At 46.4% G+C, this 26,493-nt stretch overlaps 1 protein-coding gene and 1 non-coding gene across 2 annotated transcripts in view; one reads left to right on the top strand and one right to left on the bottom strand.

Annotated features, from left to right (window-relative positions):
* Window positions 1-26,194, bottom strand: part of LOC8025846 (disintegrin and metalloproteinase domain-containing protein 10) — a 37,251-nt gene extending 11,057 nt beyond the window's left edge. The window contains exons 1-6 of the mRNA XM_042291733.1: window positions 26,170-26,194; window positions 24,966-25,240; window positions 21,445-21,798; window positions 19,441-19,633; window positions 13,987-14,177; window positions 6,880-7,108 (exon numbers count right to left, since the gene is read on the bottom strand). Of these exons, the coding sequence (XP_042147667.1) occupies window positions 6,880-7,108; window positions 13,987-14,177; window positions 19,441-19,633; window positions 21,445-21,798; window positions 24,966-25,240; window positions 26,170-26,194 (1,267 nt within the window). The remainder of the gene's footprint in view (window positions 1-6,879; window positions 7,109-13,986; window positions 14,178-19,440; window positions 19,634-21,444; window positions 21,799-24,965; window positions 25,241-26,169) is intronic.
* On the top strand, window positions 7,846-7,916 carry Trnag-gcc. The gene has a single exon. It is a non-coding gene; the product is annotated as a tRNA-Gly (tRNA).
* Window positions 26,195-26,493: the final 299 nt, after the last annotated feature.

Genomic DNA, 26,493 nt, shown 5'->3' with positions numbered 1-26,493 from the left:
TACATGGTTCCTCACACTGAGATATGCAGATGTCAGTGTCTCCGACAGCGAGGCTGAGAAGAAATCGGTTCCACTAGAGCAGTGATTCTCAAAATGAGAGTCCGCGAACCCTTTGGGGTCCGCAAAGGCATTCTAGGGCTCCGCGAAGCCCCGCCTCATCAGTAAAGCCCGGCGATAAAAGTTTTCTGTTTTCAGATCGAGAAGGATTGTTTCAGTTTTCAGGCGAGTTTTCTCGTGGGTATGTCAATAAGAGAAATCTACTTCACACTAGCCCTTAGTCATATCCATTTATTTAATCATTATTGTATTTAACCTATACCTTTCACCTCCCCTCACCACAGACGGGGTCCTCCATCATTTCCGTCGATCCGCAAGGGGTCCGCGAAACATCGGTGGTTGAGAACCACTGCACTAGAGTATTGTGAGACCTGTCAAAACTGGTTTAACCTTCACAGTGCCGGGTTTGGAAATTTTAGTACGATAAGAAGTTCCGCCTTGCTTCCGACTATAGAGAAATTAATCCAGATTTGTTTTTCAATGTCTGAGAAAGAAAGAGATAGACGGTCAGTCATTAGTTCGGCTCGTCCCACTTTGTACATGCCAAGCTTCTTCCGTTTTAAAATTTGTATTATAGTAGTTACCACTGTTGTAAAGAGCCCTAACTAAACTCTAGTCTTAAAATATGGTCTGCTGTTTTTTCTGTGTTAAGCTTATGTAACCCTCTCCGCTCTCTAACGCCTTTGGCACTGAGACTAACGATATAAATAAATAAATAAATAAATAAATAAATAAATAAATGAGAACTTCGAATAATACGACAAATTTGGCATACATGCCTTTGTGTTTACCTTTATCAAAATATGACCAGGGGCTCTGTGACTGCTTTTTTTCACGCATTGCTGCCGAGCCCATGCTCCGGAGGGGGGCAGTGGCGCAGTAACGGGGGAGGGGCGGGGGGGGGGGGGGCACCTTTGGCAAACCCCACGCTCGTCCCTTCCCCCGCTTTACTGGTTGGTTGCGATCATGGGGAAATGGTGGGGGTGGGGCTGCGAAACATATAAGGACCCCGGGTGTCGGATAGCCCAGCTACGCCATTGCTGGGGGAAAATCCCGTTTAAGTTAAAAACTTGGGTTTGCGGTAGTTTAAGAAGATAGTCTGACCCGTCTGACCATAGTAAATACTAAAACGCAACAAACTAATAGAGACAAAAGGAGTCATAAAAGTCCTACTGAAAACTATCACACTTTCCGGGCAATAGTCCGCACAAAACCTTCGGTTGAAAAGAAAGTCTTTTTCCTTAGACAGTCCACACCCGGTGAGCAGTCTGCACTTAGTGCAAAATCCGCACGTAAAACTTTTCACACACTTTCACGAATTACTGCCTTACTAGCCCATAAAGAAGCTCGTGTCATACATAAATCGTCACTAATATGCTTTGTCATTCACAAAATTTGTCACTTTCGTTATAATGAACGATCTAGAATAGAGAAATTCTTTTCTAGTCCGCAGCTGTAGATAGTACGCATCGCGTAAAATTTCAAAATTTTGAATATGTGTAATCAGCTGACATATATAGTCCGCAAAATGCGGTAATGAACTATCCCAGCGCCTAGACATGGCTTATTTGTTACCTGGACCATCGTCGATCCCGAGTGAACTTATTTTACAGTAGTGAACATATCGATGTTGACGACCAGACGAGAAAGGATATTCGCAGTATGATTCGCCGGTGCACATGGACTCCTTTTTGCAGAGAAGTCCCTTTCGAGCAATCTGGCAGTCTTTGGTGCAGCACTGTCCCGCCGTCGGGCTGCACGGGAGAGCAATCGCCAGGGACATTTCTTCTACGAACATTTCTCAGTTTTTTTTTCTTCTTTAAAACAATGGAGAGCACTGCGGAAACGATTACTGCAACAGCTGCAGTGTTTTGTCCTCGGGTACAGATCAGCAAACTGTTTTTTTGTTTTTTTTTTAAACAAGTACACGTTTGCCCACACCAGGCCGGCTTGCCAGAGCATCGTCTTAGTTGAGACTGGGTCAAAGAAAGCTCTGCAAAGGCTAGGGCGCGCGAGCATCTTCAAACGCGGCAGAAGTCCTGCTCAGAGCGTGCGCTGGCTTTGGCAGTGCTTTCTTTCAACCAGTCTCAGCTGATACATTCTTATCCAACTACCTCACCTTCAAAGGCCTTTAAAAAGATTTTTTCTGGTTGGGACACGTGTGTCAAAAATAAATTTACGCGAACAAAAAATATTTTTAGAGAAATATTGACGGCGTGAGACGCGATTTAGTCGGCAGTCACCTCCTCCCCATTTGTTTTCTCTCTCAGCATTTCGGGCGCGTGGAGTGGAGTGTGACTAGAGTAACTGTGACAAGTATGTAACGCCCCCCTCCAGTCCGCCCGTTTGTGGCCGCCAGGCTCGGCGGGCAACATTAATCACCGCGCCGAATGAACGCCGTGGAGCGCACGCCGCCCCGGCGGCCCCGGCCAGTCATCGTCCACCCTCACAACCAGGCTGCTTGTTGTCTCTTCTCGGCGGGTGCTTCGGCTTCGTCCACGTTCTAGATTCCAGAAGGATCGTGACAGAGAGGTGGATCGGCTTCGCCTTCACGGCCGAGATGGTCATTCCGGAATGATCCGTGACGTCATGGACTTCAAACGCAGAATTTCAAGTGAATCTCTCGCCGCCAATATTGCTCTAAATTTTTTTTTCGCGTAAAACGTATTTCTTGACACGCGTGTTCTAACCAAACTGCTAAAAAAAAAAAAAAAAAAAAAATTCTAGTTTTTCTTATAATTTGGTAATTTAATAACAACGCAAGTTATGACTGCTGGGTTGAGTTGTTTACCGAGAGATAGCCGATGACTGATTCAAACGAAGATGATGTGAATACTGTTTCTTGCATGAGACTCCTTGTACTAACAGTACTAAATGTAAAGCAATGAGAGCGTCACACACACTGCGCTCGTTGCGTCGGTTTCTGTGTGCAAACAACTCGAGGTCACCTTACGTCTAACCTTTCATGAAGAATTGTAACTACATGACACGCTAATCACATAGATTGGCTTACCATGCGGTTAGTATAGCGACCCAGTAAACTAATACTGATGTGAATATCTTTCGTGGTATAGCAGTGATATGGAAATGCAACCAGGAAGGCCCGAGTAACCCAGCGAGTGCGTGGAGTATAATTTCATCTGGATTCGTGCGCCGCCGCTCACTTTTGCGGGTAATTTGGTCGCAGATTTTCCGTACAGAAGTAGCTCCCTGGCATAAGGGGCTCCAATGACCTTAGATTTTGACTTAGCCATATAAATTCATGTCCTTTACGCACAAAATCCCGTCGGAAACAAACTTTTAGTTGACCTCAGTGTCTCCCACAGTCTCACCTGCATACGGCGGGGTCCTTGAGTGTGCATCCCTTATGCCCGGGGGCGCTGCGCCGCGGGTGACAACACTTGTCGTGGCACTCGGACTCGTCCACGCCGCAGTCGCACTCTTCGTCACCTTCCCGTATCTCGTTGCCGCAGATAGGTCCGCTGTTCTCTGCCACGGAGACACCAAGGCGCGCTTGTATATTACAAGCATTGCTCCGACTGCTTGGTGCCCCTCAGGGGTTTCCCCAGGAATTAAAATTAGGGGGGTGTTTAAATTTTTAGGGGGAGGGGGAGTTAGGGGGAGGCATTGAGAATGGAGGAGGCGTCGCGAATGAAGGGGGCGCCTTCTGAAAAGCAAGGGCACCCCCTCCCCCCTTAGGTGGTGTGTTGGGAAATCACTAGTGCCCCTTACGCGCAAGCTCGTGCAGTGTGCTGCAAGCAACAATGTGCAGAGAAATTGGCACCTCCTAGATTTATATACCATTTCAATATTTCCAAATCCTCAGCCCAGCGCGCGCAAGTTCGTCGCTTCGGAAAGCGAGCAAATCACGCGCTATACGCACGAATATTGAAAATGAAACCCGCCAGGAGTCCTTCTTTTGGAAGGGTCTATTTACAAACATGAACCGCTGGTTGCGTCCTAAGCGACTTCCGATCGCACCGTCTTTGCAAGCCTGTGGATCTTGCTTATGTCACCAGTGCTAGAGAGCATAAATGCTACACCGACAAAAAAGTTGGAGATTTAGCGAAGGCCTCCGACTTTACGATTTAACGTCTTAAAGGAGGCAAGTTGGTTTACCAGAACATTTGGAGAATTTGGACAGATCTCGCACTTCTTGGTTTTTTGGCGTTCGCCTGTTGAATAGACCGTTCTCACTAAGCGTTCCACGCATGCGTAACGCCGCCAAACTGTTGTTCATAGGAGGCAGACACCGGTTCACGAGACAGCTCGTGCCTCCTCGCGTTCTCCCAATGCCACCTAGAACACAAGGCCTGTGCGTTTCGTCCTCTAAACGTCATCACTAGTAGACCCCCCCAACGCCCCCTAGGTAGCCCGGATGAGCACGATCGTCTGCGACATCGTCTGCTCCATCGCCTACTTCAGTGGTCATGCTCAGAACGAGCTCACATTAATAGGCTGCTCTGACCGGCAATCTCGATGGTGTCGCGCGAGCTCAAGATCGGGCAATCTCGATGGTGTCACGCGAGCTCAAGACGGCCGGGCAATCTTGATGGTGTCGCATGGCTCGCTATCAGCAGTCGCGCGAGCTGATAGCTCAGCGTTGCCCCAAGATGGTGCATTTGTGTTCTAAAATTTGCGAATAGCGAACTTACCTGAGGAAAAAGTAAAGAAAGAAAAAGTCCTAGCTCCTACGGAAACGCAGTGAAGCCACCGGTCTTCAAACAATATGGCACCGTTTCGCACGGGAGACAAGAGATGGCGCAAGCGGTCGCAACGCCAACTGCCGCCAACGAATGAGCATACGGCGCCGAGAGCCGGCGTCTTTAGCAGACGATCTTCTCGACTCAAAAGCGGCGCGCGTTCCGCAGACGGCAAAAGTCGAAAAAAAAAAAAAATAGGCGCGGTAACAAGGAACTGCAAAACAGACGACATAAATACCACGAAAAAAAAAAAAAAAAACAGCTAAAAAAAGCCGGCAAATTATTTTTTACTCGATTATGTGTCCATTCAATGTGTTTTTTTTAGTTAGGATGATAAAATAAGGCACTGGCAACTGATATGAAAGAAGCTCGCGCCGCTTTTCAGTCGAAAAGATCGTCTGCTAAAGACGCCGGCTCTCGGTGTTGTATGCTCGTTCGTTGGCGGCAGTTGGCGTCGCGACCGCTTGCGTCATTTCTTGTCTCCCGTGCGAATCGGCGCCGTATTGTTTGAAGACCGGTGGCTTCGCTGAGTTTCCGTTGGAGCTAAGCCATTTTCTTTCTTTACTTTTTCCTCAAGTAAATCAGCTCTTTAAAAATATATAAAAAAAAAGCACCATATGTGGGCAACGCTGCGCAAAATCGTAACGCGATGAGTTAAGAAACCGAATTTCGCGGTCGATTTAAAGAGCCTGGCCGCTACTTGGGACACCCAGTACACTTTGTTTTTAACTATACAACGTTCTTGCTACAACTCTTTTCAATAACAGGAGGCGCCTATTTAGTACTAATACACTCTGCAACTGTGTCAATTAAAGAGAAAAAAAAAACTTCCACAAAATAAGCGCACATACAGAAGGAAATTCCTGGCACGATGCGAACCCGGAACTTTCACGTCGCGACGACAAGTCCGGACGCTCCTCCCTCTTGACTACTTGCGTATTTTTCTTTATTTTCCTCTCGACTACAGCATAGAATCAAGTCTGCGGGGATGGCACGAGTATATAATTATACTGCCACCGCTTTCATCTCGCGCGATTTTTTCTTTCTCTTAGTTCATATTTACCTTTCCTGGCCGTAACTTTACCTGCCGCTCCTAAAGTACAAAGGGGCGGTTAATTGGACTACAGTTGAAAGCCCCTGCAGTCAGTTTCTGCGAGCGAAATTTTTTTTTTTTTTTTTTTTGTACTGGAAGCGGCACGGACTTCTCCGCCATTAGGCAGGAACGCTAGGTACTTCCTTGTCCCCATGAAGCAGGTCACCTGACATAAAAATCCCTCTTAGCCGCAGCCGCGGCCGCGGCCGCGAGATGAGCAAACCGCCCCCTGCGGTGGCATTTTCTTTGCAAACGCCACCAGGCGTTTGCAAAGAAAAGGGTCCATATGCGCTGTCTACGAACAAGCCTGCGTTAGTCCACGTCAGGTGAGGGCACTACGCGTGTGTAGAAACCAGATTTGTTGGAGGTAAAGCATCTGCGCGTCCGCCGTGCAGACAGCAGTGCCACGGCACCGGCGTGACGTCGGCTTGTCTACACCAGGTTTGGGCACCGTGCCGTTTTTCCTTTTAATTATTTTAAGATGCACAGACGCGTGAGCGTTCACTTCGCTAAAAATGACTGAAATTTAATTATAGCCAAAGTGTCTCAAGGCCATCTTTTTTAGGGAGGTGGCGATGCCGAAAGCATGCAATCGCACAAGAAGAAAGCACAAAGAAAGAAACAACTAGAAGAGCTCGAGCTGGAGGCCAGTTGCGTGTTTCATTCAGAGGAAAAAAGAGAGCGAGAGTTAGAGAGAGAAAATATTATGTCAGAAAATGGTTAGATACTAAAAAATGGCACATTGGCGTCATTATGATTAGCGGCACCCAGTGCAGTTGGCCGCTGCGCCTACGAACCCCCCCCCCCCCCTTTTTTTTTTCACTGCCAAGCGGTGCACCCTCCTGAGCGCTGCACGCAGGACAATCCGACCCTCCCCCCCCCCCCCCCCCCCCCCCCCCCCGGGCCCTTCCTAGTGACGCCACTGGGATGGCATATCCTAAGCTAGGTGGCGCATGCTACCGCCCATGGCCGTTCACATCCATCCATCCATGATAGATGGATAGATGGATGCCAAGATCTGCTTACTTTGGAAGCAGTTCTCCCTGTTGGTTTCACCGCTGAAGAAAGGAACCAGAACGTCGCTGATGTTCCTGATGCTGCACGGCGAGAATTTGTCGTTGTTCCGCAGCGTTCCTTTGGTCGCTGACGCGTACATGATGTAGTTCCCGGCGAAGCCACCAGGTACGCAGGCTCCACCGTCGTCGTGCTGCGGTGGCAAGAAATCAGCGGCGATGGTAAGGACATTACAGGGGAGCTTCAGCGAAATTCGGATAGTCACGGATCTGCCTCAAAATTGGCTCAACACATTCCCAACTTGCAAGTCACACTATTTTTTTTTTTCGCGAAGTTACTGAAGTTTTAAATTTGGTCTGAGAGGCTCAGATGCTCTACTGGCGACGCTGAAAACGTGACGTCAGGTGTTGTATAATATGGTCAATATGGGGGCATAACAGCTTGTTCCCGACATGTTACATGAAACTTCTTAGAATTTTGTGTTTCTCCTACAATATGTTACATGAAGTTTGATAGTATGAAATGCATGGTAGTTAAGCTCCCGCCAGCAAAACGGAAAAAAAAAAGAAATGCGCAAAATCAAGTTTTTCAGGCTGCCTGCTCTGCTTGATTATAGACCAACACGCGGCCCTGACGTCAGGCAGCTGCGGTGGCGCTGTCGGCGGCACTGTGCATGCGCAGACGCTTCACTTCATGCGAAATCGGTTTCTGCGCAGGCGCAGTGCCCACACCTGGTTTGGGCAAACACGCGCTTGTTTGTAAACAGGCTGTTGGCATGTGACGTCACATGACTAGAAAGCGCGGGAAACTTTGAACGATTGCCTTGGCACAACCTTTCACTTGTTGTTTTCTCAATAGAAATTTTGAATATAAAGATAAGAAATAGGACGCCAAAAAGATTATTGTTCTCGTCTATTTTAGATTGAAATCACTATGAAAATAGGTTCGCCGCATGCCGACGCGGCGCGCTTATACGCGGCGTCGGTGGTTCAGTGGTAGAATACTCGCCTGCCACGCGGGTGGCCCGGGTTCGATTCCCGGCCGACGCAACTAATGTTTTTTTTTTATTTCCTCGTTTTTATTAAAATTATAAAAATTATTCGCTAGATCAGTGGTAAAAAGATTGATTTATTTTTTTTTATTTTTTTTTTTTTTGCACTCGTTGGTAGCAGACGTGCAAACCATGAGCTCCGACGGAACTGCTTCTACGGCTAGCCCTAGCCGTGTTTCTTCGGTTTCTAATTCTTATGCATCGTCGTAAAACTACAGGATTAATTTGCCAACACTACTTTCAGGTATGATACTATTTTAATTCTGTTTTCCTTGATGGAGACCCGTCGACGAGGCCATACCGCATCGACGATTTTGGCGGAGCCCTGGGGGGCGTGGTTGACACGAAGGTCATCGCTGGTTTTAGCGCGTTCCATGTGTGGATGCCGACCCTGCACAACGCCGCGGCAAAGGAAAAGGTCGCCCGAATGGAATAGCTGAAGGTCTAGGGGAAAAAAATGTCGTTCAACGAGGAGGTGAAGAAAACGTTCGAAGGCCGCGGGAGAGTGAAGGCCTTCACGCGCGACAAATGGCGCAGACCATGCTTTGAAGATATCGCTGAAACTACCCTCAGTGAAGGCATCACCGTCGACACCATTCCACATCAGATGAACATCGTCGGGAATTCGATGCTGGTCTCCGTGCCAAGAGGACAACCACAAATTTGCCTACGTTGCAAGAAAGTAGGGCTCATGAGGAAGCAATTTAGGGCAATTTGGTGCAAGGTGTGCCGCTCATTCTGACTCGAGAAGGACGATTGCGTCCAGACATCAGGGGCGAATCCAGGGGTGGGGGGTTGACGGGGGTGGCCGCCTTCGCCCCCCCCCCCCCCCAACAAAGTCGACCCCCCTTCCTCGGAGGGCGATTCAACATGGGTGGACCCCCCGGTGCACAAGAGAAAATAGAAGAATAGTATCCTAAAAAAAAAGGAAAAAAGCTTAGTGGTAGAATGTGGTGCTCTGCGGACTTATAGTGGGACGTGACACACAGGATACCCGAGAGAGATGACCGGCCCCCAGACCCGCCAATGTGAGTAATTAAATACGTTTGGAAGCAGTATTGTGTCATTCGGGGCAGGGGAGTCCTGGAAGGTAGGAACCCCACATAACTGGCGCCCATAGGATCTTGCCTGCCACACGGGTGGCCCGTGTTCGATTCTCGGCTAACGCAACTACCCCCCCCCCCCCCCCCAACAAAGTCGACCCCCCTTCCTCGGAGGGCGATTCAACATGGGTGGACCCCCCGGTGCACAAGAGAAAATAGAAGAATAGTATCCTAAAAAAAAAAGGAAAAAAGCTTTAGTGGTAGAATGTGGTGCTGTGTGGACTTATAGTGGGACGTGACACACAGGATACCCGAGAGAGATGACCGGCCCCCAGACCCGCCAATGTGAGTAATTAAATACGTTTGGAAGCAGTATTGTGTCATTCGGGGCAGGGGAGTCCTGGAAGGTAGGAACCCCACATAACTGGCGCCCATAGGATCTTGCCTGCCACACGGGTGGCCCGTGTTCGATTCTCGGCTAACGCAACTACCCCCCCCCCCCCCCAACAAAGTCGACCCCCCTTCCTCGGAGGGCGATTCAACATGGGTGGACCCCCCGGTGCACAAGAGAAAATAGAAGAATAGTATCCTAAAAAAAAAAAAGGAAAAAAGCTTTAGTGGTAGAATGTGGTGCTCTGCGGACTTATAGTGGGACGTGACACACAGGATACCCGAGAGAGATGACCGGCCCCCAGACCCGCCAATGTGAGTAATTAAATACGTTTGGAAGCAGTATTGTGTCATTCGGGGCAGGGGAGTCCTGGAAGGTAGGAACCCCACATAACTGGCGCCCATAGGATCTTGCCTGCCACACGGGTGGCCCGTGTTCGATTCTCGGCTAACGCAACTACCCCCCCCCCCCAACAAAGTCGACCCCCCTTCCTCGGAGGGCGATTCAACATGGGTGGACCCCCCGGTGCACAAGAGAAAATAGAAGAATAGTATCCTAAAAAAAAGGAAAAAAGCTTTAGTGGTAGAATGTGGTGCTGTGCGGACTTATAGTGGGACGTGACACACAGGATACCCGAGAGAGATGACCGGCCCCCAGACCCGCCAATGTGAGTAATTAAATACGTTTGGAAGCAGTATTGTGTCATTCGGGGCAGGGGAGTCCTGGAAGGTAGGAACCCCACATAACTGGCGCCCATAGGATCTTGCCTGCCACACGGGTGGCCCGTGTTCGATTCTCGGCTAACGCAACTACCCCCCCCCCCCCCCCCAACAAAGTCGACCCCCCTTCCTCGGAGGGCGATTCAACATGGGTGGACCCCCCGGTGCACAAGAGAAAATAGAAGAATAGTATCCTAAAAAAAAAAAAAAGGAAAAAAGCTTTAGTGGTAGAATGTGGTGCTGTGCGGACTTATAATGGGACGTGACACACAGGATACCCGAGAGAGATTACCGGCCCCCAGACCCGCCAATGTGAGTAATTAAATACGTTTGGAAGCAGTATTGTGTCATTCGGGGCAGGGGAGTCCTGGAAGGTAGGAACCCCACATAACTGGCGCCCATAGGATCTTGCCTGCCACACGGGTGGCCCGTGTTCGATTCTCGGCTAACGCAACTACCCCCCCCCCCCCCCCCAACAAAGTCGACCCCCCTTCCTCGGAGGGCGATTCAACATGGGTGGACCCCCCGGTGCACAAGAGAAAATAGAAGAATAGTATCCTAAAAAAAAAAAAAAAGGAAAAAAGCTTTAGTGGTAGAATGTGGTGCTGTGCGGACTTATAGTGGGACGTGACACACAGGATACCCGAGAGAGATGACCGGCCCCCAGACCCGCCAATGTGAGTAATTAAATACGTTTGGAAGCAGTATTGTGTCATTCGGGGCAGGGGAGTCCTGGAAGGTAGGAACCCCACATAACTGGCGCCCATAGGATCTTGCCTGCCACACGGGTGGCCCGTGTTCGATTCTCGGCTAACGCAACTACCCCCCCCCCCCCCCCTGGTTCCTCTTTCTTTTTTCCAAAACAAAATCGTTGAGACAAAGTTTCACACCACTTGCTCCTCCTCAAAATTGCAACCTTAAATATTGACCCTAATATCTTAAAATGGATTGAATATTTTTTTACTAACCGCACGCAATTTGTAATAGTGAATGATTGTACTTTATCTTCTTCTTCGGTAAAATCCGGTGTTTCTCAAGGTTCCGTTTTAGGCCCTTTGCTCTTCCTAATATATATTAATGACCTTCCTAACGGCATTCAGTCCTCTATGAACTTATTCGCTGGCGACTGCGTTTTTTACCGCCAAATAACTGACCTATCCAATCAATCTATTCTCCAATGTGATCTCGACCACATGCGGCCCGAGGTGCGTTATACCGGGACTCGGTTCTGCCCCAGAGTGATCTGGACAGTGCGCTCACTTACAGTGAGGCCTTAAAGGTTCTACAAACACATAGGGCAGAATATCCTGGGCCGGCCAAAGGTCTCAGGAAAGAAGAAGAGTTCACGTGGAGACGACTTCAGACGGACACGTTCGTCACACCGATCCAGCTACATCTGTGGTACCCAGAGCGGTACGCCACGGCGGACTGTCCCTTCTGTGGTGAGCCCTGGGTGGGCGTTTATCACGTTGTCTGGGCATGCAAGAACCTCCCAGGACTGGCTCCAGTCGAGGAGCCCAAACTCGAGGAGTGGGAAGCGGGACTCAAGTACGCGACGGCTAGCGAGCAGAGGCTGCTCGTGGCCCGAGCACTCCGAGTTCACTCCGCACTTGGAGCCCCGGAATAGGGGCACACAACCACTCTCTCCTTTTTCTTCCCCTTTCTCCCCTTCCCTTTCCTAAATCTTTCAACTCAATAAAGTTTTTCAACAACAACAACACCACATTTCTACCTGGTGTAATTAATGGCTGGTGACTCTTAACATTAACAAATGTAAAAGCATGACATTCTCACGCCGCCCTAACCTTTGTCTCTCATGTGATTACAAGATTAACGATATTTCCCTTGAGCACGTCATTTCTTACAAATACCTTGGAGTTCACATAACTAATGACTTTTCATAATTCTAACCGCATCCCCGGCTACTTACGTCGAAAATTTGCTCAAGTCCTTTTTTCTCTTAAAGAGGCAGTGCAACAATTTCAGGGCTTTGCTTAAATAATTGTGGAAGTTGATGCCTGACACTTTTGAAGTGAACTACAGAAAACAGACTTTGCCTGGATACCCTAGTTTTTATTTTTAAAAAATGAAAAAGATCCAGGTTTTTGCCGCCTCTCAACTCGTACGTCGTCTTCCGGGTCACGTGCGCAACTTGCGGCCGAGATTTTTATAGCCTTTGACACCTGATCCTTACGTTTAGACCCTCAGCCACTATCTAATGCGCTTCTGATGAGACCAAAACGGTGAATATCTGACGCACATCTCCGAGACATTCGGCAATAAAAAGTAGTAAGTAGAGACAGCGAATGCGATTGCGGAAAAACTATACTCGCCTTTACCTCCAGGACTTCTGTTGCAACTCAAGAACAGGAGGAGACGGACCCCTTCTACGTGGAAGAACTTTAATTAAATGATAAATAATTTGTACATTCTCGTGAAATGTAAGCAAGCCCAATATATGCATTGCCGTGGTCTGCATCATCATTTCATAAGCCGCACATGAAGTCGGCCAACTGCTCTAGACGAGGGTATAGTAGTCTGTACAATTTTCGCACAGTGCATATTACAGCCTAAAGTGCTTCCTCGAGGGCTTGTGCAGATATCCAGCTGATTTTTCGCGTCTGTCCGTGATAATCTTTGCACGGATAATCAGAAGTATACCGCGGAACTTGTTGCAAATTAAACCAGCCAAGCGCTTTGAGAGACTGTTGTCAATGCCCTCTGAGAAACTTAGGATTGGCGCATCTTCAAGATGGGGTGCAATGAGTAGTTACAGAACTTCATGCACATTTGTACGCGGTAGGGTGACTTAAATTGGAGCGAAGTTCAATAAACCGTTGCCAAAACAACAACCTACGAAGCTCAAACACCAGCGCAAAGCAGCTCGAAGGGACTCTCCGAGTGGGGTGAGGTGGTTGCGCCCCTGGCGGCAAGCAAGTGAACTACATACGGAGAAAAAATGCCATTGACTCCCGGGCGATTGCAAAGGCCGTAAGAAGAGAAAGAGAGCGCGCGCTTCCAGTCCGGCCGTGGGTGAACAATATCAAAAGGAGAAGATGCCAATTCTTTCAACGTTAAAATCGTTGCACAGCTCCTTTAAGCTCCTTCTCCACCGTACACTCATCCACCCGAAGCTCGAATATGCTTCTGCAATATGGGATCCAGCGTAACGTTATTCTTATTGTTGCCATTGAATCTGTTCAAAATCTGTCAGCCCGTTTTGTTAACTCTAATTATAACCGCCTTTCTAGCGTGTTACTAATCAAGCCTAATGCTGGTATTCCTGAACTAATATTTCGAAGAAAAATTGCGCGTCTTTCTTTTTTTCATAAAATATTTTTTCACAACCCAGTGCTCAAACAGGAACTCTTTTTACAGCCTTCCTACCTTTCATCCCGGGTTGATCACCAGCACAAAGTTGCCATACCTCATTGCAGCACTAACGTATTGTTTGATTCGTTCTTGCCAAAAACTTGCTCAGAATGGAACCACCTTCCCCCACACATCGCTGCGAATGAAATTGTTTCGGCTTCCAAGGCAGCCATAAATGGTTACTTTTATAACTCTGCAATTTGTTGATTTGTTGATTTATACTTTTTCTTTTGTTTTGTTGTTGTTGTCTATTTTTTGTACCGTGAATTGATCATTTTTACTTTCTAAACCCATTGTACCCACCCCCCTCTGTAACGCCCGATGGGCCCTGAGGGTAATGAAATAAATCAATAAATCAGAACGCCGACATTGTCTGACGGTAATTTGTTTTCGCATCTAGAAGTACCTCTTGTCCTCCTGCCATCTAAATACGCACGTACAAAAAAAAAAAAAATTATCCTGGTCGCCACATGCATTACACGGCAGGAGCGGCGATGTTCTGACAGGAAGGAGCATTCGATAAGGAAACCGCACACAACTTACCGGAGAACCGAAGTTGTGGCCGATCTCGTGGCTGAAGGTTATCGTCGAGATGTACTGGGGCACGAAGTTGTGGTAGTTTTGAAACGTGACGATTCCCGTGTTGAGGCTCATCTGGAACTCTTTGTATTTATTGGTATCGGGGGCCAGCTCCACGGACATTCGGTACTTCTCGCAAATTCCCCCGGAACCAGCTTGAAACAAAACAAAAAAGTACACAAACGCTGTTTATCTGGTATTCTGAAAGCTGTCAAGGCCGGTTCACACATTTGCATTTGACAGTGATCCATTGCCTTGCAATCTCGCCATTTTTGAGAAATGGTCGCTTATGGCATTGTCAGATATTATGTCAAGCCCCACAGACCACAGTGCAAGAGTTTGCACTCTTGCAACCGAGTACGACGGAGAGAGACGAGACTTGTTGAAACCTCTTAAAAAGTTTTTAGGTCGAGAGAACAGACTTAATGTCCCTGAATAAAAAAGGTAGCGACATCTTCTCCCTCCTCCTCTGACGCGCACACCTTTTATTTTTGTGTTTTGCTCTTTTACACCCACGCGTCGAATGTAGCGCCGCCTGGATCGCTCCAAGAGATCAGACGGCCTTCCTATACTTGAGTTAGAGCACAGTCAAAGGCTGAAAGACACGCAAAATACATACACACAGGCTCAAAAACGCACTGTCACGGTCTACCAGCCTCGAAGAATGTGCTCAAAGAAACACGGTGAAAGCCGTGACGTAGCACAGTAGGCGTTATTTGATTGGCAACATGAGCTCGTAGCTTGCACTGTACTCCGACAGCATAGGCATTCCTACTCCCTCCTTGTCCCTCATGCACAATCTTATTGTTATATTTTGCTCTTTCGAGCTCGCGCGTTGACGGTAGCGCCGCCTGGATCGCTCCAAGATAGCAGGCGGCATTCTTCAAAGGATGTCGCTACTTTTCCGTATACAGGGGCTTTAAACACACTGGCACGATGGCGCCATCTATGCGGTGACTGTGGAACTGCATTTTACAAGAGCGAAGGTTTTGCGGGATTTGCGAGGTGAAATGTGCCTAATACCTATAAGAAAGGCTCGTTTATGACGTTGACAAAAGTTTTTCGAGCCAAGAAAGAAAGGGTAATGCGCGAGAGAAATAGAAAATATGCCGGAACGGGCCAAGTTTACACTGCTACCCAATAAATGGTGTCTGTATGTCCCCTCGTTGTAAGAGGTTTCAAGGCACCCAGTTTTAAGAGGTCGCAAGAGTGTGACGGGCCTTAAAATGTACTTAGATCGGAGGTGTTCGAGGGTGCCGGTACGTTCACTCGCCGCAATCTGTCTCAAACGGTTATAGTGCAGTCGGTATCAGGCAGATGCAAATATGTGAACCAACTTTTAGTAATAATTCGCAAATCCACGTGAGTCTCTCTGACAACGAACCCCTAGATAAGACAAAGAAGATCGCGCCTATCTCAACGGCCAAATGCAGGAAAAAAAAACAAAAACAAAAAAAAAAAAACACACACACACATTTGCAATCTTTAGGCGCTTCGCAGAACCTGGACGTCACTTCCGTGACGGTTATCACCCACCAATCACGGGCCCAAGATTTAGCTGGACAAAAGCGCCAGAGAAAAAAAAAAAGCAATGTAAAAAAGAAAAATATATATATACGGACGTTTACGCTTTTTTGTAATCCGAAATTATAGAGCGCCGCTCTTGAGGTGCTCTGATTTTGCAATAAACCGAGGTCACGGCTTCACAAAATGCGGCTTTGCGAAATCCCGAGCAATTAACCAAAAAAACGCTTCACGTTAAAAAGAAAACGACAAAAAAAAAAAATACCGCACACAATTGCCGTAGCCTTCTCGTCCTCTCTAACCTACCATCAAGCAGAAACGAAACAAAAACAACAACAAGAACAACAACAAACAAACAATGTTTTGCTCTTATCACTATATCATCAATATTAATATATATACATTTATATTTTGATTTGCTTTCGTTTTTCTTTGATGGTAGGCCAGCGGAAACGAGGAAGGTACGGTGGGAGCCCCAGAATGCAACGCGCACAGTGTTTGTTTTAACGTGAAACGTTCTTTGGCTTGGTCCTCGGATTTCGCGGAGACGCGTTTTGTAAAGCCGTGGCCTGTGACGTCACATGAGGTCACAGTTTTTCCGATAGATTTAGCGGCAAAATGAACGGCAAGTGACCTAGCACCAATTCAGTTTCCCCGCAAAATTTAGCGCGGGAAGTGACGTCGGCGACGGCGATATACAGCACTTCAATTGTCCGCTAAATACAGCGGGAAAGCTGAATTGGTCTTGAGGTCGTATGACGTCAATTTTCCCGCTAAATTTAGCGGAAAACCGGAATGCGCAGTGCAGTGTTGCTTTATGGAATGTAACAAACCTACACACCGATTCCGTTTCTCCACTAAATTTAGCGGGGAATTGAATTGATGTGTAGGTCCATGGCGTCCGATAATGCAACGCGCGCGGTTACACCGACGCAAACGCCGCTACGTGCGGGAACGGACGCCTCAGAGCTGCGCTTTAAAAAAAGTTTCGGTGTCATATTTGAGCTAACAGTGTTGTGTTTGCACTGTCCGCTGCAGCCTTTGTTCCCTTTTGATTGGGTAACTAAAAACTGCGTTTTAGATTCATGTCTTTACTACGATAAATCCAGCACCTGTCCTGCTTTTAAAGCGATAGCTTAATAGGGTGAACCAACCTCAGGAGCCGTGCAAGCATGGAATGTGTAGGCTTCAGCCCAGTCTGTTTCCCTACTAGACCATAAAAAGAAATAGAAATAACCGGCAACTGGGGATAAGCATATACCCCGGTCACTGGCGTGGAAGCCAAGTGCGCTGCTGACTGATGTACGAATTCAGGACGCAGGAACGGGAGGAGCATGCGTAGGTGGTGTGAGAAACCACGCGGAGCGGTAAAGCGCGATCCAAACCAACGCTTCTTTTTGCGCCTGTAGGTCGTGCGGCTGCGGATGTGACGTATTTTCGTGACGTCGCGCCGCTTCTTCGCTCCTTCCGGGCGCGCACAAGAAAGTTGGTTGATTTCAACTTCTTCTCAACGCGCACAAAAACGCGCGGTGACGTAGTAGGGCGCTCCTGTGTCCCGGCCAATCGGTGGAGGGCAAGCTAGTTCCGGCTCCGCGTTTCTCGCCGTCTGGCTGCCCTCTCCTCCCCCCCTTTTATTCTCTTCCAACATGACAATGCGATCTCTCTCTCTCTCTTTCTCTCGCCGTCTGACCGGACAGTCTGTCGCAGTTGTACTTTGCTTTTGCGCTCGTGCCGAAGTTTCGCCCGTCCAAACCAAAGCGCACGGTTCTGACTCAGAAAGCGCGCCCGGAAACAGCAAAAACGCCACGAAATGCGTCACATCCGCAGCCGCACGACCTACAGGCGCAAAAAGAAGCGTTGGTTTGGATCGCGCTTAAGGGGTGCAAAGGAACAAAATGAAAGATGTTTACAATCCCCTGTAACGCCGAATTAGCGCGCAGCTCTTGAGGAGGAGTAGGGGAGTGTACGGAGGGGAGAGTATGCCCCTCCTCCCCCTTCCCTCCTCGTCTCTTGCCCCCTACCATTTAGCGGGAAATTGTCGCTACATTTTCCGCGAAATTCATCGGAAAAACATTACGTGCTATATTTAGCGGGAAAAAGTTTCCCCGAAATTTAAAAAGGGAATTTTCCCGTTAAATTTAGCGGGGTATTTCTTCCGCTGAAGTTACCAGAGAAATTTTCTCGGTAAATTTTGCGAGAAATTTTTTTCCGATAAATTTAGCGAAAAATTTTCTTCTAAATTTAACAGGGGGAATTCTCCGCTAAATTTAGCGTACAATTTTTCCCGCTGAATTTAACAGAAAAATTCTCCGCTAAATTTTTCAGGAAAATTTTTTCGTTCAATTTAGCGAAAGAAAGATCCCCGGTAAATTTATCGAAAAATTTTTTCGCAAAAATTAGCGAGAAAAATCCCCACTAAACTTAGTGGCAAAAATACCCGACTAAATTTAGTAGGAAAATTTGTACGCTAAATTTTGCGCCAAATCTTTTTCCGCTAAATTTAGCGGAAATTTCTTTCGGCTAAATTAGGTGGGGAAATATTTCCGCTAAATATAGCGGAAACTTTTTCCACTAAATTTAGCGGAGAATTTTTTCCGCTAAATTTAGGGCGACATTTTTTTTTTACTAAATTTAGTGGGGACTATGTTTATTTTTTGCTAAATTTAGCGGGAAATTTTCCCGATAAATTTAGCAGGGAATTTTTTTCCGCTAAATTTAGCGCGACAATTTTTCCGCTAGTTTTAGCGGGGAAATCTTCCCACCAGATGTAGCAGAGAACGTTTTCCGCTGAATTTAGCGGGGAATTTTTTTTGCTAAATCCAGCGGGAAATTTTCCCGCTAAACTTAGCGGGGAATTTTTGCCCGCAGAATTTAGCGGGGAATATTTTCCGCTAAATTTAGTAAAAAAAAAAAACTTTCAGACAAATTTGGAATTCTTTTTCCGCTAGATTTTGCAAAAAAAATTTCCTTCTCCACCTCCTTCCTCGTGATTCTCGTGACGTCACTCGTGATGTCACGTGTGACGTCAATATGGGAAACGTCCCATGATGCAACGCGCGGTTATGCCGACGGCGACACCGACGCCGATGTTGGCGCTGACGGCGACGCCGCTCAAGCCGCAAACAGGCACCTAAGAGCTGCGCTCTAAAAAGGGGAGCAGAAACAGGTGGTGTAGAAAGAATGCGCGGAACGAGGAGAGACTGGAAAAGGTAGGAATGCGCGCTCCCCTCGTTTGGTGAGTAAAAAAATTCAGCGTAAAAGCTTGTATCCGGGTGGTGCTAAAGGGAAGCGCGCGTGAGTTGTTACCATACAATCTGTTGTTACCATACAAGACCCTGACTTAGGCACCACCTTAACTAAGAGCAGCACCCACCCAGGCACTGAAATACTAAGGGTCATTCTGCCCTAAGCACCACCCAAAACTAAGAACACCACTCAGTTTGAGTTACTTCATTGAGCAAAAAACAAGCCGCATACTCAGGATATTCTCAGTTCAGCCCAATGTTGGTGCATGAAATTTTAAGAAAACGCAATAAATTCGCACACACTACTGCACAAACGTTACTATGAAGTCCTCCTCGTGTCATCATATATCTCCCATTAAAACTTTATGCCGATTGGAGATTAAGTATTCGCAAACGTCGAGATCGGCTTGCTACGACGGAGTCCCTATAACAAGCGTGGTCTACTCCTCGCGAAACCTTTTTGAATGAGCCTTTCCGACGCCCAAGATCTGTGTCTGAACGGGGGTTCTGAAATTATCTCGGCATACTCAGTCAGGAAGAAAGCAAACATATTACAAATTCGCGGCGAAGAAAGCGATATCTGCTTCTAATCGATTGCATTGGCCTCTTCGAGCGACGATCCCATCTCGATCGGAAGAGCTTGGCTGACCTTCTCTCTTGGCGATCCAGGCAAGTCCCAGGACTCCGTCGGAGAAGTCCCTGTACGTCCAGGTGTAGGACAAGCAGAAGTCGTCGTGGTTGGCCAGCGAGGCGACGTGGAGCATGTGTGCCGAGTCCATGCCAGAGACGCAGAAGGGATTCGAGATCCTCGACAGTCCGAGGCAGTGCGAGGTGTCGTTCATCTGTGGACAACAGACAAAGCCAAATCACGTTGTCTTTCTTTCTTTGTTAAATGCGATAACATTGTTGGGGGAGCCGGAGTATGCCCTCATCCCCATCTTTTTGGGGCATAAACGCCTTGCAGATGTCCAGCAACAAGTGATCATCGAACAAACATCGCAATGTTCACCGGAAATATTTTCGATGGCAGTGATGGAATATCAACAAGCAGCAAATAAAATGTTGAACGCGTATATTTCTTTTTTTATATATATTTATATTTATATATATATATTTAAAAATATATATTTTTATATATTAACAATATAAAATCTACCACAAGCGCAGTAACGTCTGGCGTCCCTCAGGGAAGCGTTCTTGGCCCCCTTCTTTTTTTAATCTACATTAATGATCTCCACCATGGCATCACTTCTGAAGTACGTTTGTTCGCCGATGACTGTGTCATATATAGACCCATTCATTCACGCCACGATCAGCTAACCTTGCAAAACGATCTCCAACTTATAATTCAGTGGTGTCATAAATGGCAAATGGCTTTAAACTATCATAAATGTAAATCGCTATCTTTTTCCCGCAGTTCACATGTTCTATCCTCCTCTTACCACTTTTCTGGCATCCCAGTAACTGCTTGTTCATCGTATAAATATCTAGGAATTCATCTGACATCTGACCTGTCGTGGACCACTCATATAACAACTGTCATCGCCGATGCTAACCGCAGTCTCGGATTTCTTCGCCGTAACCTCAGACAAGCTACATCCCCGGTAAAACAACTAGCTTATACTACCTTGGTCAGAACTAAACTAGAATTCGCTTCTTCCATATGGTCACCGTGGCAGGCATACCTAACTAACAACCTGGAATCCGTTCAAAGCAGGGCCCTCCGTTTTATTTATTCCGACTATTCCCCATACGCAAGCATATCAGGACTTCGCCAATCAGCTAACCTTGACACTCTTTCTCACCGCCGCAGGGTGTCTCGTCTTTCTCTTCTTCATCGGATCTTTTATTACAACAGTCATCTCAGACAAAGTTTGTTATCTCCTCCTTACCGCATTTTCCCTCGTCTCGACCATTCTTGTAAACTCCGTCCGATTTCATCGTCAACCGTCACTCACCGAATGTCTACTTTACCATTGGCCATTGACGACTGGAACTCACTGCCTGACGTAATTGTTACCTTATCTGATACTAAAAAATTTTCTGCAGCCATTAGCTTATTTTTTCTAACCCATAACTAGATTACAGCGTGTTTTCGTAGATAAATAATTTTGTTACTTGTTTGTTTTTTAAGTGTTCACTCCCTTGTGTAATGCCCCCTGGGCCTTCAAGGAATAATAAATGAGAGAGAGAGAGAGAAAATCACTTTAATTAGAGCACAGATTAAGCACCCAATAAATGATGATGATGATATATAACACGGCTCTAGAGTTTTTTTTTTTTTTTTTGCGTTGAATCCTGTAGGCCGCATTTACAAAATTATCAATTTCTGTTATTCTTTTTTTTTTTTTTAACAAAAGATTGTAATGTGCTCCTCAAGAACTGTAACTTTTTGGGTATTATACGAAGCATATCAATTAAAATTTTAATATTTCCTTCAAAACTTCGGCGCTGCATTTGGACGTATAGGCTATAGTAGTTCGGCGAAGCGTCCTGCATCTTTTCAGGGAAAAAGAACCCTATATCTTTTTTTTTTTTTTTTTTTCTGGAACACACCGTACTAGAAATACTAAATGCACACTGCAATAATGCCAAGAAAGCACGAGAGATGTCTAATCAGCTTCCTCGGATAGAATTCAGCGAGGCGTCATACCTTGATGCTCTGAACGACGAAGCTGATGTCCTCGATGCCCCCAAAGTTCGTGGCTCCGTAGATGATGTTGGCGCGTCTCACGTGCGCCACAATCAGATCCGCCAACCGTTCCCTGGTTAAAGTTGGATCTTCGTCGTGATCGTAGAACTTCTGAAAGAGCGTGTGGTCTATGTTCACTTGGAGGTTGCACACGCGCCTCGATATGTCCAGCGACCGGCGTTTGGTCTCGTTGACGGCACCCCGCTCCGGGGAGGAGTCGGATTGATCGGCGTCGGTGGTGTCTTCCTCTTCCTCGGCTTCAGGCAAAGTCCCGTGGAGTCGGCGGCCTATGTATCGATGTTTCGTGTCGGCTTCCTAAAAAAAAAAAATATATATATATATATATATATATAAAATATATATATATATATATATATATATATATATATATATATATATATATACAGGGCAGGAATGGGCAGTATTTCAAATACTTTGTGTATTTTGAATTTGTATTTAATTACAAATTGTGTAATGTATTTGACGTGTGTATTTAAAAACTAAAACGTGGGTATTTCAAATACAATTGTAATTAAATGCAATTTTGTGGCCGGAAATACATCCCTCAAATGTTTTCTCACGACTCATTTTGCTCATCCTAAGACGTGTCCAGAGCAGGAAGAAAACTACGTTCTGCACCGAATGCAGTGTCTCTCAATCAAGCACAAGCGTTTAGTGACTTTGTGATTACGGTGCTAGTCCAGGGCAAGAATAGTGACGAAATCAACGTTCACAGGCAGACTGGCTAAATAAGTGCCTGTGACAACTTGTAATGCTTTCCAGCCTGATTTCCATCTATATTTTTGCCTGCAACATTCTAGATGCGCGGGTCATCCAGATTTTCGTAACTGGTGCGAGCTGCAACAATAAAAAAATTCTCTAGCTAGTGCTGCGCGTCTTGGTCGTCTCGGTTCTTTGTTAGTCCATACCAAAATGTAATTGGCGTCGCGACCGCTTGCGCCATCTCTTGTCTCCCGTGCGAAACGGTGCCGTGTTGTTTGAAGACCGGTGGCGTCGCTGCGTTTTCATAGGAGCTAAGCCTTTTTCGTTCTTTACTTTTTCCTCAGGTAAATTCGCTCTTTCCAAATTTCACACAAAAAAACAAACAAAAACACCTGCACCATCTGTGGGTAACACTGCACAAAGTCGTAGCGCGATAGGTTAAGAAACCGAATCATGCGGTCGATTTAAAAAGCCTGGCGTCTCCTTGAATAACCCTATATATATATATATATATATATATATATATATATATATATATATATATATATATATATATATATATATATATATATATATATATATATATATATTTATTTATTTATTTTGCAGGTGCACAGTCGCTGACTTATTATCGCTCAGGAACCAATAAGATTATGACACTGGCCGATAGCGGCGCCAAGGAACGAATCACGAAGCAGAAAAAGTTTCCTTATAAGTCACCCCCTAAAAGGACTATAAGCCTCAAGAAAGGACGTTTGTTTAAGCTCGCGGCCACACTGACGATGTGTTTTATTTTTATGCGAGCTAAGCATTTATTCAATCAACTTCATAGGATTTCGTCCATCTACTCTGGCAAGTTAGAAAACTCGGTTCCGCGTGTATATGTTTGAAACAGGCTAAACGCTATACGAGCACGAATACTTATACAGCGGGAACGTAGTCGGCTTCGCAATACGGCAAATTATATCTTTGTTGCATACTTAGTGACTCATGCAACCTGACTGCACCTGGGGCGTTTAACGTTTTTGCACGCCAAGGCAACGCATGTTTAAATAAAAACCCTTAAAAGGGAGACCTAAATTCGCGCTATTTAAAGGGGTCGTGAAATTAATTTTGAGCTGGGATTAAATAATTTTATACTGAGGTCTCAGTAATTGCGTATTGTTTAGTGGGCCTAAAACAAGAGGCTAGAAAATCAAAAGCCTGCTTTTCGGTACGAAAATTCGAAAATAGAGCAGACTATTTTGTAGCTCCTTTCCTTCGAAAGCTTTATGCCTTTTCACTGTGTTACATTCGCGCGGTGCCCAAAACACGTCAGCATACCCCAGCTCACGCATTAGACACGAGCACCGCATCACTCGGACGTATGCGTTCGTCAACAAGCAATCCGTTGACGAATATTTGAACTTTATTTCGTGAGTGCCGTGACGGCACTTATCGTCGCTTGCGAAGGACAAGTCCCATGGTGCACTCAAAAAGGACGATGGAAGCTTGGAGTCAACGCCTCCGGTGCCCCAGCACGTCACGACCACGTGGTTTCTCCTTTCGCGTTTGAGTTGAGAATTAAGGTCGAGGAGGAAGAGGTTGAAAAATCGTTTCATGAACACTTTCAGCATGCAACGTGAGCTTTCGTTCCTAGCGTCGCCGAGGCGTGTGAGTGCGATCAGCCTTCCACAATCGACACACGAAAACGGGGCTCTTTCTCGGTCGTTCAGTGCATCGTTTACGCGACACATCGTGCCTGGACTTCTGTACCCGAGGGTTCGATCTGGGTCGAGTTTAAGTGCGAAAGGCGCATCTTCAACTTTAGGATCCGTTATGGTCAGATGTGGTTGTGTCGTCTTTGTCCTACATGTTCATTCTTTCTTCAATATCATCCTATTTCCTCTTCTTGCTGCGTGAATCGCTCTTCGCTCAATGTCACAATCTCACTGGCTGTGTAATGATAATAATTAAGGTGCCCGGGACCAGCTATGCCCAACGTTTTTTTAAGGGCCATGCAACAATATTGGACTGGAATGTTTATCACTTTTTACAGAAGCTTATCTGGCTCTAGCGGAACCAAGCACACTCGCACGCGACGCGACTGACCGAGAAGATTCTCGGTGTCTGCGTAAATTTGAGGGATCAAAGCGACGGTCTCTCAATCTCACCCTCGCGAAACTTGATGGCAAAATTGTGGGGATTGTTGACAGCGCCAACAACGCGACCCCCAGAATTTTGTCATCAAGTTTTACGACAGCCGCGATGGCCATACTCAAAAGTGACTCGTACAGTTGGCACGAGCACCGCGTGAGCATTCGATTTGGGCTCGTGACAACAAATGTCTCGACTTGCACTCGGGTAGTGGATGCAGGCGCTGAATCGCTGCAGTGACGGGGACCAGCCGAACCTTAACAATGCCATGGAACTCAGTGCGTGCTCTGTGCTTTGCCAACCGCAACGCGTGACTATTGACGACATATTATCGGCTCCAGATAATGTATCCGCCTTTTCTCGTTGCGTGTTGAGGAGGTGAACGTTACTCGTTTAATCTTGAATTTTTTTTCTGCGACCGCCATTTTGTGCAGAAAAGCGAACAAGCAACGAACGCGTGTTTTATAGATCATGAATGTCGAGGAATAATTCTAAATAATATATACTCAAAGTAAAAACAAAACAAACGAAAAATTGTCGCAGCGCTTTTCTAGAATGTGTACCAAACATGTCTCACAAAGGGACATCGATATAAGTTATAATACTCGGCTCGTGCAGCTTACCTTGACTTTTCTCTTGCCGAACGAGTCGAGGACCCGGTTCATCCAACGCTCCCGGTGCCCGTAGAGGCCGCACCATTGGCGGCGTCGTTGGCTTCCGCCGGTTCCTTCGAGCGGGAACTGGACGTCCCTGGCCGAGTAGAGGACCGAGTGAAACGGTGCGCTTCCGTTGAAGAAGTTGCTCGCTCGTTCCACGTAGAAATCGTCCCCGGCGGTGTGGATGCTTCCTTCGAAGACTCCCCGGCGCAGGGCTCCGTACACCTGGCTTCCAGATTCGCCTGATGAGAAAAAAAATACTTGTCTCACAGAATGCATTCATTAGGCCTGGATTATGATTTGGTACGCTCGGTTACGTAATGATTAGGGATGAGTTCGGATGCATGCACGGATGGGACTCGTGTACTCGACCGGCTCATCAGAATTACCTAGGCACATTTAAATTTATTCAGGACCCGTGACGTCATGAGATCACACGTGGGGAACTACGCTTGGTCATTCGGAAGCCAGCTGCGCGCATCGACAGTCACCTGCTACCCTGCAGGCTCCCTTGAGTCACACTTGGCCTAGCTGCTCGCGCTCCAGTACGCCTCATCTTCGCAGCACTGAGTAAAGGCGTCTGGTTACGAATTGCTAGGAATACAAAATTTCCGGAAATTCGGAAAGTCAATCAAAAAAAAAAAAAAAAACTGTTTTCTGGAAATTTTGTAAACATACACAAGCGTAATCCAGCAATCTTTTGAAAGATACAGACATATTTCAACCAGTTTTTGTGCGTGTTTTCTTTTTGCCAGCTTTTGCGGTAGAACTGTTATCGTATGTGCTTGTATTTTTTCTACGAGAACTTTGCCAATTTAGCTGATTTTTGAGTACGCATCTGGCATGAGCAATACACTCGTCATACTAAACGCTGTATTATGATATTACTGGAACGGTTAACTTGCAGCCACCGTTCGTCAATTATGAAGTTGTATTTAGCAAAAGTATGTACATATGGTGGTGCAGTAGCGGAAGCTCGGGTGCTTAACGTTCAAGTTCCGTGGCTTTTGTTTACTATTAATGCGTGTTATTGCATTAACCATGAAATATGCGATACAGATAACATAAAAACGATTGCTTCTTCACATGCATGCGTACAAAACACGAACAGATAGCACGCATCACGAAGTTATCACTGTGCTTCAGTGTTTTCGAAACTTCATTTTAATACAGTTTTGTTCGATATTTATAGCCATACTGCACACTATGAAAAAGTCTGTGCGTATACTTTCACGCACAGCACTTCGGAGAGCCAATCACCGCAACTCACGGAGGCAGCTCAGCTACTGACAATGCCGAAACATATGTTTAGACCGAAAATCACAGTCTGAGTTGTAACATTAAGGCTGCGGTACCACGGCGGCCATCTTGAACAAAACATTAGTTGAACCACCAGGGCGGCGTTGGCTGTCCGTATGAGCAAATGCTGCAAAACCTGCGCGCCAATTTCGAAACCCTTTTTCCCGCCGCTTGCGACCTTGAGTTTCCTTCTCCA

The sequence above is a fragment of the Ixodes scapularis genome, unplaced genomic scaffold (genome assembly GCF_016920785.2).
Source record: "Ixodes scapularis isolate PalLabHiFi unplaced genomic scaffold, ASM1692078v2 PGA_scaffold0__279_contigs__length_252992795, whole genome shotgun sequence".
In the NCBI taxonomy this organism is placed as follows: Eukaryota; Metazoa; Arthropoda; class Arachnida; order Ixodida; family Ixodidae; genus Ixodes; species Ixodes scapularis.
The sequence above is the reverse complement of the archived record's forward strand: the minus strand, read 5'-3'. Positions and strand labels throughout refer to the sequence as shown.